This window comes from Oncorhynchus mykiss, chromosome 11 (assembly GCF_057628025.1).
Source record: "Oncorhynchus mykiss isolate SJ-2025 chromosome 11, ASM5762802v1, whole genome shotgun sequence".
Lineage (NCBI taxonomy): Eukaryota > Metazoa > Chordata > Actinopteri > Salmoniformes > Salmonidae > Oncorhynchus > Oncorhynchus mykiss.
The window spans coordinates 85,954,896-85,968,734 of record NC_143032.1 but is presented as its reverse complement, the minus strand read 5'-3'; the positions used below and the strand labels follow the sequence as shown (position 1 = coordinate 85,968,734).

The window sequence follows — 13,839 nt, the reverse complement described above, 5'->3', positions numbered from 1 at the left end:
TAACAATTACAGAGGACAAAAACAAAATAATAATTCTAGCTAACTATCAGTCAATACACAACCCTGAAATCATCTCACTATGTCACTACACAACCCTGAAATCATCTCACTATGTCACTACACAACCCTGAAATCATCTCACTATGTCACTACACAACCCTGAAATCATCTCACTATGTCACTACACAACCCTGATATCATCTCACTATCACTCACTACACAACCCTGAAATCATCTCACTATTACTCACTACACAACCCTGATATTATCTCACTATCACTCACTACACAACCCTGAAATCATCTCACTATTACTCACTACACAACCCTGATATCATCTCACTATCACTCACTACACAATAGAAATCTAACCAAAACTTCAAAATAAATCATCACAACAGAAATGATCATTCGCTTCACAACACAACCCTTAATGATCCATACCATGTTTTACTGAGACAGAAACAGTAGAAATGACAAGGAGTGTAACCACAGATTTAAAATATATTTATTCTCGTCGACGAGTCACCAACTGTACACTAGTTACATATCTGTAGTATTCACAGCACACAGCCTGTGTTTTGAGTGTACAAAACATTAAGTACACCTGCTCTTTCCATGACAGACTGACCAGGTGAATCCAGGTGAAAGCTATGATCCCTTATTGAGGTCACTAAATCCACTTCAAAATCAGTGTAGATGAAGGGGAGGTGACAGGTTAAAGAAGGATTTTTAATCATTCAGAGGACGAATGGGCAACACAAAATATTTAAGCGCCTTTGAACAGGGTATGGTAGAAGGTGCCAGGCGCACCGGTTTGTGTCAAGAACTGCAACGCTGCTGGGTTTTTCACACTCAGCAGTTTCCTGTGTGTAATAAGAATGGTCCACCACCCAAAGGACATCCAGCCAACTTGACACAACTGTGGGAATCATTGGAGTCAACATGGGCCAGTATCCCTGTGGAATGCTTTCAACACCTTGTAGAGTCCACGTCCCAATGAATTGAGGCTGTTCTGAGGGCAAAAGGAGGTGCAGCTCAATATTAGGAAGGTGTTCCTAATGTTTTGTACACTCAGTTCATTCTTTATAGGCCTATATACACACACATATATACACACCACCGGTCAAAAGTCTTAGAACACCTACTCATTCCAGGGTTCTAGAACACCTACTCATTCCAGGGTTCTAGAACACCTACTCATTCCAGGGTTCTAGAACACCTACTCATTCCAGGGTTCTAGAACACCTACTCATTCCAGGGGTTTTAGAACACCTACTCATTCCAGGGTTCTAGAACACCTACTCATTCAAGGGTTTGCCTTTATTTTTTACTATTTTCTACATTGTAGAATAATAGTGAAGACATCAAAACTATGAAATAACACATAGAATCATGTAGTAACCAAAAAAAAAAGTGTTCAACAAATCAGAATATATTTTAATATTTGAGATTCTTCAAAATAGCCACCCTTTGCCTTGATGACAGCTTTGCACAGTCTTGGCACCGTTGCGCCACTTGGGAGGCCCCAGCCAATTAATAAAATGGACTACTTTAAAATTGAGATAGCATGGGCAGCACTATTGAGGCGGTCACAGACCTCCATTTCTCTCTCAGGAAACAATGTCATGCTGCTTCCTCGACTCGTCTACAGTCGCTGACTTTAGCATTACCCATCAAACACGCCCAACAAGTCCTGTCTTTATGTGACTGTATTCAACCTACAGGTAACTACTAAAATAATGGGAACACTGGAGTAAATTAGGGAAACAAAGTATATTGAAAGCAGGTGTTTCCACACAAGCGTGGTTCCTGAGTTAAATTCAGTAATTAACATCCCATCATGCTTAGGGTCACGTATACAAATTTTGGGTGAGCCATTAGTTTCATGCCCTGTGGATGGCAGTGGTCACTGAATGGTTTGATGAGCATGAAAACGATGTAAACCATATGCCGTGGACGTCTCTGTCACCAGATCTCAACCCAATTGAACACTTACGGGACATTCTGGAGCGACACCTGAGAGTTTTTCACCACCATCAACAACAAAACACAAAATGATGGAATTTCTCGTGGAAGAATGGCGTCTCATCCCTCCAATAGAGTTCCAGACACTTGTAGAATGCATGCCAAGATGGACTGAAGCTGTTCTGATTGGTGGAGGCCCAACGCCCTATTGAGACACTATATATTGGTGTTTCCTTTACTTCGGCAGCTCTCCAAGTCTCTCAGGTACTGTGTCTATGGTTACTACCAGAACCACATGCATGTCTATGTAACAAGGTTAAGGGCTCAGCATGTCACAGCCCAGTGTTTAGATTCATGGTAGATGTAGTTTTAGGGGGCTCAGCATGTCACAGCCCAGTGTTTAGATTCATGGTAGATGTAGTTTTAGGGGGCTCAGCATGTCACAGCCCAGTGTTTAGATTCATGGTAGATGTAGTTTTAGGGGGCTCAGCATGTCACAGCCCAGTGTTTAGATTCATGGTAGATGTAGTTTTAGGGGGCTCAGCATGTCACAGCCCAGTGTTTAGATTCATGGTAGATGTAGTTTTAGGGGGCTCAGCATGTCACAGCCAGTGTTTAGATTCATGGTAGATGTAGTTTTAGGGAGCTCAGCATGTCACAGCCCAGTGTTTAGATTATATTAGCCCTACAGTACACCATCACAAGACCCACAGCAACAGGAAGACAACTCATCCTGTTCTGTAGCAGCACAGAAACATCCATGTCTGTCTCACTCCTCCTCTCACGTCTCACTCCTTCTCTCACGTCTCACGTTGTCTTTATCAGGCCTTTATTCACTTCACTCCCAGGCCTCCAGGTAAGGTGTGTGTGTGTGTGTGAGAGAGGGTTGGGAGGTGTGTGTGTGTGTGTGTGAGAGAGGGTTGGGAGGTGTGTGTGAGAGGGTTGGGAGGTGTGTGTGTGTGTGTGAGAGGGTTGGGAGGTGTGTGTGAGTGGGGGTTTGTGGGTGGCGAGGATGACGTTTGGCTGTGTAGGGAGACCAGGCCTCAGCAGGAAGCCCTCTCACATGTTGAAGCTCTCTCCACAGCCGCAGGTGCCCTTGATGTTGGGGTTGTTGAAGACAAACTCACTGGATAGCTTGGACTCCACAAAGTCCATCTCGGTCCCCAGCAGAGTGAGCTGGGCCTTCTTCTCTATAAATACACGCACACCTGCAGGAGAGGACTAATAATTATTAGGGCTGTCGAAGTTAATGCGTGACATTAAATGTAAAATTATTTCCTAATCGTTTCCTCAAAGACCTTTTTAAAACACAACACAACACACTCTGCTGTGCCAAGGTTTCCGTCAGGAAAATGTGTCCGCCGGACATTATGCCCAGCAGCATTTTAAAATGTACCCATGATGCATTGGGTGAGTAAGCGGATTAGGGCGTCCACCAACGGTGCTCAGAATGACAGATCACCTTTCGAATATGGTAATTTATATTAAAACAGAACATTCAAGTCAAGGACGCAACGAGATCCTCCTTCTTCTTCTTAACCGATGATGACGATGAAGAAAAAACGGCCTATTCCGAAACAGACTCTGGGACAGTTGTGAGATGATAGATCCCTAATTCATACAACCAGCAGGCCCAGGCTACATTTTGTAAAACATTCTTTTAAAGCAGTGTCTGATGCAACAGATCAGAACGTTTAGCTTAAAACGTAGCTGAACGATTTATTCACATCATAAGCGCTACAAAACAGGACATTCGGAAAGTACTCAGAGCCATGGACTTTTTCTACACCTCTTTACGTTACAGCCTTTTTTTTTTAAATGGATTCAATTGTACCCCCCACAAAAAAAAAATATTCTTTACTAAACCCCATAATGACAAAGCATAAAAACATTCTCCGCAGATCCTCTCAAACTCTGTCAGGTTGGATGGTGAGCTTTGCTGCACAGCTATTTTCAGGTCTCTCCAGAGATGTTTGATCAGGTTCTGGCTGGGCCACTCAAGGACATTCAGAGACTTGTCCCGAAGCCACTCCTGCGTTGTCTTGGCTGTGTGTTTAGGGTCGTTGTCCTGTTGGAAGATGAACCGTCGCCCCAGTCGGAGGTCCTGAGCGCTCTGGAGCAGGTTTTCATCAAAGATCTCTCTGTACTTTGCTCCGTTCATCTTTCCCCTCGATCCTGACTAGTCTCTCGCAGTCTCTTCTGCTGAAAAACATCCCCACTGAGGAGTGGCTTCCGTCTGGCCACTCTACCATAAAGGCCTGGTTGGTGGAGTTATGCAGAGATGGTTATCCTTCTGGAAGTTTCTCCCATCTCCACAGAGGAACTCTAGAGCTCTCTCAGAGTGACCATCGGGTTCTTGGTCACCTCCCTGACCAAGGCCCTTCTCCCCCGATTGCTCCGTTTGGCCAGGCGGCCAGCTCTAGGAAGAGTCTTGGTGGTTCCAAACTTCTTCAATTTAAGAATGGAGGCCACTGTGTTCTTGGGGACTTTCAATGCTGCAGAAATGTGTTGGTACCCTTCCCCAGATTTGTGCCTCGACACAATCCTGTCTCAGAGCTCTACAGACAACTCCGTTGACCTCAGGGCTTGGTTTTTGCTGACATGCACTGTCACCTGTGGGATCTTATATAGACAGGTGTGTGCCTTTCCAAATCATGTCCAATCAATTGAATTTACCACAAGTGGACTCCAATCAAGTTGTAGAAACATCAAGGATGATCAATGGAAACAGGATGCACCTGAGCTCAATCTCCAGTCTCATAGCAAAGGGTCTGAATGCAAATAAGGTATCTGTATTTTATTTAATACATTTGAACATTTCTAGAAACTTGTTTTCGGTTTGTCATTATGGGGTATTGTGTGTAGATTGATGAGATAAAAACATCTTGAATCCATTTTAGAATAAGGCTGTAACGTAACAAAATGTGGAAAAAGTCAAGGGGTCTGAATACTTTCTGAATGCAGAAAGTAGACTACCTACCCCGCAGACTACCTACCCCGCAGACTACCTACCCCGCAGACTACCTACCCTGCACAACCCCTGTTTAAAATGTTAAAAAGAAAATGAGTCTGATGCAACAGATCAGAATGGTCACCTTCAAATGTTGCTGAACTTATTTCTTCACATTTCAAGCGCAGCATTGTACCATCTAAATCGCTGTGGAATATTTTCAATAGCATTTACATGTTTTTAAAATGTTTTTTTAAACAGATGTTAGAAGCTGGTGATAATTTTTTTTTAAAAAGCTTCAAACTGTTTGTTTTTGTTGCTATTTAGAGACGGTGAAATGATTCCCTACACGAGTCAGGGCTGGTTCTCTCTCATAAACTAAAATTGAACAAACAATGAATCATTTCCTGGTTGCAAAAATTCTACAAGTGATTTCCAAAGCCAGAACAGCATCCCCATTTTGACAGATTCCACTCCGGTGAGAGAAATCAATAGGTTACTATTCCAGGCAATGACAACACCGAGTAACACTATTATTCAAGAATTACTGCAGATATATTAAAGATTCTGAAATTACAACTCAAAAACCCTAAACAATCCTATGTGTAGCACCTTGACGTCAAAGAACATTGATCAGAGGGAGCAGAGGCCCGCGGCAACATTGATCAGAGGGAGCAGAGGCCCACGGCAACATTGAGCAGAGGGAGCAGAGGCCCACGGCAACATTGAGCAGAGGGAGCAGAGGCCCGCGGCAACATTGAGCAGAGGGAGCAGAGGCCCACGGCAACATTGAGCAGAGGTCTAAGGCAACATTGAGCAGAGGGAGCAGAGGCCGGCGGCAACATTGAGCAGAGGGAGCAGAGGCCCACGGCAACATTGAGCAGAGGTCTAAGGCAACATTGAGCAGAGGGAGCAGAGGCCGGCGGCAACATTGAGCAGAGGGAGCAGAGGCCCGCGGCAACATTGAGCAGAGGGAGCAGAGGCCCGCGGCAACTTTGATCAGAGGGAGCAGAGGCCCACGGCAACATTGAGCAGAGGGAGCAGAGGCCCGCGGCAACATTGATCAGAGGCCCGCGGCAACATTGATCAGAGGGAGCAGAGGCCCACGGCAACATTGATCAGAGGGAGCAGAGGCCCACGGCAACATTGAGCAGAGGGAGCAGAGGCCCACGGCAACATTGAGCAGAGGGAGCAGAGGCCCGCGGCAACATTGAGCAGAGGGAGCAGAGGCCCACGGCAACATTGAGCAGAGGTCTAAGGCAACATTGAGCAGAGGGAGCAGAGGCCGGCGGCAACATTGAGCAGAGGGAGCAGAGGCCCACGGCAACATTGAGCAGAGGTCTAAGGCAACATTGAGCAGAGGGAGCAGAGGCCGGCGGCAACATTGAGCAGAGGGAGCAGAGGCCCGCGGCAACATTGAGCAGAGGGAGCAGAGGCCCGCGGCAACTTTGATCAGAGGGAGCAGAGGCCCACGGCAACATTGAGCAGAGGGAGCAGAGGCCCGCGGCAACATTGATCAGAGGCCCGCGGCAACATTGATCAGAGGGAGCAGAGGCCCGCGGCAACATTGATCAGAGGCCCGCGGCAACATTGATCAGAGGGAGCAGAGGCCCACGGCAACATTGGAGCATTAACAGCTGGGTGTTTATGGTGAAAATGTTTTTAAAAAACATAATACAGATGATTTTGTTTCCATCCCTTACAATCAAAACCTAGTTTGTCTGTAACTCAATACACTGCTTTTTAAAAAGGATAAAATATTTTACAGCTACATTAGGAGACATTGTAACATTACAGTAAAACCACAACTCAGTATTTTACAGCAACATTAGGAGCGCACTGAGACATTGTAACATTACAGTAAAACCACAACAGTATTTTACAGCAATAATAATAAATCACTTATCATGTTAAGGAGAACATTTCAACATAATGTTGAGGATTTCATTTAGATTGTAGATTAAATAAAAACATCTGACAAGATGAGGATAACTCAACAACATTCACGGTTTTCCAAAGTGGTCCAACAAGGATGCAACTCTAAATATTAAGATACCGTTGGGATAATGTCATTTAGGATAAAGTTGGGATAATGTCATTTAGGATAATGGTGTTTGCTCACCGTCCTGCAGCACCTCCTCATCAGCCTGATCTTTCTGCTTGGTGAAGTCCAGAGTGTAGGTCATACCGTTACAGCCCCGTGTCCTCACACCCACCTTCAGACCAATCTGGAACACAACCACCATTATACCACTACCCATAACCCCTCACACCCACCTTCAGACCAATCTGGAACACAACCACCATTATACCACTACCCATAACCCCTCACACCCACCTTCAGACCAATCTGGAACACAACCACCATTATACCACTACCCATAACCCCTCACACCCACCTTCAGACCAATCTGGAACACAACCACCATTATACCACTACCCATAACCCCTCACACCCACCTTCAGACCAATCTGGAACACAAACACCATTATACCACTACCCATAACCCCTCACACCCACCTTCAGACCAATCTGGAACACAACCACCATTATACCACTACCCATAACACCTCACACCCACCTTCAGACCAATCTGGAACACAACCACCATTATACCACTACCCATAACCCCTCACACCCACCTTCAGACCAATCTGGAACACAACCACCATTATACCACTACCCATAACCCCTCACACCCACCTTCAGACCAATCTGGAACACAACCACCATTATACCACTACCCATAACCCCTCACACCCACCTTCAGACCAATCTGGAACACAAACACCATTATACCACTACCCATAACCCCTCACACCCACCTTCAGACCAATCTGGAACACAACCACCATTATACCACTACCCATAACACCTCACACCCACCTTCAGACCAATCTGGAACACAACCACCATTATACCACTACCCATAACCCCTCACACCCACCTTCAGACCAATCTGGAACACAACCACCATTATACCACTACCCATAACCCCTCACACCCACCTTCAGACCAAGCTAGACACAACACAACCACCATTATACCACTACCCATAACCCCTCACACCCACCTTCAGACCAAGCTAGACACAACACAACCACCATTATACCACTACCCATAAACCCCTCACACCCACCTTCAGACCAAGCTAGACACAACACAACCACCATTATACCACTACCCATAACCCCTCACACCCACCTTCAGACCACTACCCATAACACCACCTTCAGACCAATCTGGACACAGCGCTAGGCCCGGAACAAAAGCATGCTCTAAAAAGGAGGTCTCCAGGAGAGTTGGAGATTCCTGGGTTAGGTTGGAGGGATACTCACGTATTCTGGTTTATCCTCGAGTAAGTTCCTGATCCTATTCACAGCAGATGGGGTCTGGAGAGAGAGAGACCAGAGGGGTCGACGACACAGTCCATTACAGTATCATACGCACAATCTTCCTACGGCAACTCTAGGAATCTCTGGTACCAGATATATGGCTAATCTGAGAATTCAACTCCTTACATCCCATTGTAGTATAACCACAACACTGTCACAAACACCAGTCAACACAAATATAAAATGCAACAATTTCATTGATTTTACTGACAAACAGTTCATAAGGAAATCAGTCAATTTAAATAAATAGGGCCCTAATCTATGGATTTCACATGACTGGGAATACAGATATACACCTGATGGTCACAGATACCTTAAAAAAAAAAGTAGGGGAGTGGATCAGAAAACCAGTCAGTATCTGGTGTGACCACCATTTGCCTCATGCAGCGTGACACATCCCCTTCACACAGAGGGCCTTGCGTTATCATTCCGAAACACGAGTTGATGGCAGTGGCTGAATGGCACGACAATGGGCCTCAGGATCTCGTCACGGTATGTCCGTGCATTCAATTGCCTTCGATGAAATGCAGTCGTGTCCGTAGCTTAAGCCTTCCCATACCATAACCCCACCACAATGGGGCACTCTGTTCACAACGTTAACATCGGCAAACCACTCGCCCACATGATGCCATACACATCATCTGCCATCATCCCAGTCCAGTTGAAACCGGGATTCATCTGTGAAGAGCACACTTCTCCAGCCTGCCAGCGGCCATCGAAGGTGAGCATTTGACCACTTAAAGCCGGTTACGACACCGAACTGCAGTCAGGTCAAGACCCCGCTGAGGACGATGAGCTTCCCTGAGACAGGTTCTACAAAGTTTTTGTAGAAATTCTTTGGTTGTTTCATCAGCTGTCTAGGTGGCTGGTCTCTGATGATCCCGCAGGTGAAGAAGCCAGATGTGGAGGTCCTGGGTTGGCGTGGTTACACGTGGTCTACGGTAGTGAGGCCAGTTGGACGTACTGCCAAATTCTCAAAAACTACATTGGAGGTGGCTTATGGTAGAGAATTGAACCTTTTATGGCAACAATTCTGGCAAGGCCAATTGCACACCTACCTCGAAACTTGAGACATATGTGGCATTGTGTTGTGAAAAAAAAAAAAAGTCCCTAGCACAAGGTGCACCTGTGTAATGATCATGCTGTTCAATCAGCTTCTTGATATGCAACACCTGTGAGGGGGATGGATTATCTTGGCGAAGGAGAAATGCTCACTAACAGGGATGAAAACACATTTGTCCACAACATTTGAGAGAAATAAGCTTTTTGTTGTTATGGAACATTTCTGGGATCTTTTATTTCAGCTCCATGAAACCAAAACTTGACAAGATGCGTTTATATTTTTGTTCACTATAATAGTATAGTAGGTCTATAACATTAACACCAAAACACACCTAATTTCTAATTACATTTTAGGATGGTTAGCTGGAGCAGAATAGTCACATTTTCTTTCTCAAGCGCCCAAAACTCTGAGCGGACACCACTAGGCAGAACATACGCGTTGATTGAAACAAAACACAAGAAAAGGTTATTTAAGAAGACCTAAACACATATTCCCATGAAATGGATTGAGATCAGAAGATTGACATGGAGATTCAGTTGGGACGTTTTACCAGTAAAATGTAAAGAACTAGTAGGCATGATGAGTGGTGGCCTATTTTGGAAATGAGGTAGCCTGCGACTAACTTGGTGTTTGATGGTATTACAAATAGAAAATGTTATTGAGACAATGTGTAGCATAGGCAGACATTGCTATTTGAATATGCATTTAAATGCATATTCTATAATGATAGGGTATTCAATTGGCTACATCTGTCGCGACAAACTCAGATAATCGTGACATTTAAATTAGTTGGTCACCTAACAGCTCTACACCAAATAGGTAATAACGGTTTGCATCCCTATGAGCTCATATAATCACAAGTCCATTCTAAGTTGTTAATGTTTCTTGACGTTTTGTCCCATAACCGTGTTGTTGTCATTGTTCTGTCACAACAGCAGTTTGGGTCAACTCGACAGAGGGACTGGGCTATCCAACAGCAACTACAGTGAGCTGAGCTACTTTATCACAACGCCACAGAGGCCTTTATCTCCAAAACCCCGTGCCTGCAGACAGTTGATGTTAACAAGCTGCTTAACATTTCATGTAAGTAACTGTGCTGCTCCCTTCTCATCGGGCCCGGAAGTAGCTTTCTGTGTCATTGGACATGAGTGACAAACGTCCTTTAGGTAGCTACTGTAGCTATAGATAAAAACTAGTGTATTCCTAATCACTGGCTCGCTGGCTAGAGATATTAGCTATGTTACCTAGTTAAAACACAGTTCTCAAATCACCACCACACTCACTCATTTTTGAAAAGCCTCAATCCGAAATGAAGGCAAGGATTTAGCGGATTAAACAGCAGGTAGTGTGGGCAGACAGGAGCTCCGAAACTATTAAAAACGACATTTCAGCACCAAAACAACAGCGGGCAAAACGTTGGGTGCTGAAATCAGTAGTTTGTTTGTATGCAGAAATAAATATATAAACCGTAATTTTGTGACGTCGGAGCTCCAGTCCATTCACCCCAGTCGGTCATCAACTCCATTGTAAATCGTTGAGTTTAATCGGCTAACTTGGATTATGAGAATTGAATTAACACATGATGAGTGCCACCAAAAACGACGACATAGCGAGCTGGCTGTCATGTAATATAGCTTTCTGTAACTTCGGAGTAAACGGTTTTAACAATATTCACCGACACTTAAGTGTTTGGAGAGGAAAATAATATATTTTTTTACACACTTACCAGCGTTAAAGCCGCTCTAGTGGCTAATATCTTTCTTTTACTGACTGCTCGGACGGTCGCCCTAGCCACCATGGAGGCAGACATGTTCGGTAATGACATATCTGAACCACAGATGGAACAATGACTCAGATAGTTCACTGGTTGTATAAATGTGAAGTATCCGGTGGGCGTTTCCACCCACTACCAAATATGGTAGTGAGAGATTTGTACGTCGTTACAACACTCTATTTTTTACATAATATGACATTTGTAATTGTCTTTATTCTTTTGAAACTTCTGTATGTTTACTGTTAATTTTTATTGTTTATTTCACTTTTGTATATTATCTACTTCACTTGCTTTGACAATGTTAACACATGTTTCCCATGCCAATAAAGCCCCTTGAATTGAATTGGAAGCCCACTGGCACACAGTGGGAGAAGATGAAACGAGATGGATTTTGGTCCGATATTTTCTCGTCGATTAAACATTTAAATTCAATACAGTTCTATTCCAAAGAAAAACTAGATTCTGTTATTAAAAGACTGGACACATTTTTGCAGACTCTGACTTTTGCAAAGGTTGTACAAAATCGCGCTGTTTAGGAGTGGAAAGGTAAATTGAGTTACTGCGCACTTCACAGAGTAGGCGTTCTCTAACGGAAATATGTAGATTGACAAGAATGCGTCACTAGCAGTGCTTGGCTCTGCCCACTATGACTCAAATGGTAAACTGTGGTCTATCTTGGTTTACTTATAAAAATCTTTATTTAAACCCTTTTAGCTACAGAACACATTTATGTAAACGAACATGAAAACACCGGTGTGCGCATGAGCGAGAAACAGCCAACCCAGCGGTTTAGTAAACGGATCCACAATAGGTTGATTTATTGAATGACAGGCGCTTGAGCCAATAGAAATCCAGTGAGGTTACGACACTGTATGACACCTTCAAAAATGTGATCAACGCAACAATTAAGTTCATTAGGCAGGCTAGATCACTGAGTTATATATTGGCAGAGTTTCTAAACCCAGAGGCGCAACATAGTTTTGCCAATGTTCCCGAAAGTCTCGCTAACAGCCAGACCAGCCCAGGGTTTGAGAAGTCAACGGGGGAAGTGGACAATTCTTCATTAATTTTCTCGCAATCTAAAGGAACCTCCTAGATTTGAGACCATGTTTTAGGTCAACGTCTTACATTACTCCAACATCGTGAGAGTGACAAACTGACAGCCCGCACATGCGCAGTTCGGAGCGAGACGACCGGTAGCCAAAGTCGCCATGTCTTTGCCTTCAACTGTCAGTTTGTCACTTTCACGAGGTTTGAGTAAAATTACTTGTTCAACTATTTAAGACATTGGCTCAAATCGAGGTTGTGCCTTTTAGATTTCAAGAAAATGTAAAACAATTAAATGTTGTTTTACTTCTCTGGTCTGAAACAGACCAGGTTTGAGAAATCGATGAGCGATGTAAAAAATTATTTCATTGTTTTACATTTTCTTGAAATCTAAAAGGCACAATCTAGATTTGATGCAATGTCTTAAGTAGTTGAACAAGTAATTCACGGAGGTCTCGGAGATGTTGCTCCTCTGGGTTAGAAACTCTGTGCTAGCCAGGGTTGCCAGGTCAAGCAAACATTTCTAGCACATTGACCATTCAAACCTTCCCAAAAGACCTGAACTAGCCCAAAGAGGGGAGATGCCACATCTATACAATAAACTCATTTTTTCCCCATAACGTTATCGAGCCAGTTAAGGACGATCATGGTAACTTGTAACGTCGTTAGAAGCAAAAAAATCAGGTTTCCTTTAAAATAATAATTTTGACATATGTAGGCCGTCATTGTAAATAAGAATTTGTTTTTAACTGACTTGCCTAGTTAAATAAAGGTTAAATAAAACAAAAAATGTAAAGTAATTTAAATGTGACAAGATAATTGTCCCTTAACTCCCAGATCATTTTCCGTTAAATGAATATCGATTTTACTCTCTTGACTGCTATGATTAAGTAATAAGGCACAAGGGGATATGGTATATGGCCAATATGCCACCGCTAAGGGTTGTTCTTAAACTCGACGCAACGCGGAGTGCCTGGATACAGCCGTTAGCGGTGGTATGTTGGCCATATACCGGGGGCTTATTGTTATTATAAACTGGTTACCAATGTAATTAGTACAGTAAAAAGTAACGTTGTCATACCTTTCAGACAATCAGCATTCAGGGCTCGAACCACGTTTCTAATTGTAAATAAATCCCCTTTGCGCATGTGCATTTGACAGGAGAGTTTGAGTGATTAAAGTTGGACAGAGGATTTCAAAATCAGAGCAAGAAAAACTTAGATGAACATGAAAAAGTGTTAGGCTACTTTCTGGTCATTGTGCTGTTATGTGCCAGATGTTAAGACGACAAACCCTTATAAAATGGTGCATTTGCGAGATTGACTTAACTTTTCAATAGGCATAGGCTTCAGACTAAAATCTGGGTTTATGATTGTAATTCCACTTTGCCATGGTTTGCTTAGATAAAGGCAGGTGGTAGCCTATAGCCCCACATCTCATGTTAGGTAGCCTAGACGAGATGTAGGCCAAATGGAAACTGAACGATTTAGCAGTTTGCTTAGTACAAATTAACTGACATGGATAGGGAGACGATTTCGCAAATTAGAAGTGCTTGTTTCCCCCAATAGCCTGCTGGAATAGGCTACTGAGGATGGGGTCGTAATTTCAATCACTGAATTAAATGTTAAAATGTGTATGGACC

General features: G+C 43.6%; 1 protein-coding gene across 1 annotated transcript; it reads right to left on the bottom strand.

The window, feature by feature from the left end:
- Positions 1 to 492: 492 nt before the first annotated feature.
- Positions 493 to 11,247, bottom strand: isca1 (iron-sulfur cluster assembly 1). The gene is made up of 4 exons (XM_036936547.2): positions 11,103 to 11,247; positions 8,257 to 8,310; positions 7,040 to 7,145; positions 493 to 3,175 (listed from the first exon to the last, which is right to left on the bottom strand). Exons 1-4 carry the CDS (start codon positions 11,199 to 11,201, stop codon positions 3,027 to 3,029), a joined length of 408 nt encoding a protein of 135 aa, XP_036792442.1. The 5' UTR covers positions 11,202 to 11,247; the 3' UTR covers positions 493 to 3,026.
- Positions 11,248 to 13,839: the final 2,592 nt, after the last annotated feature.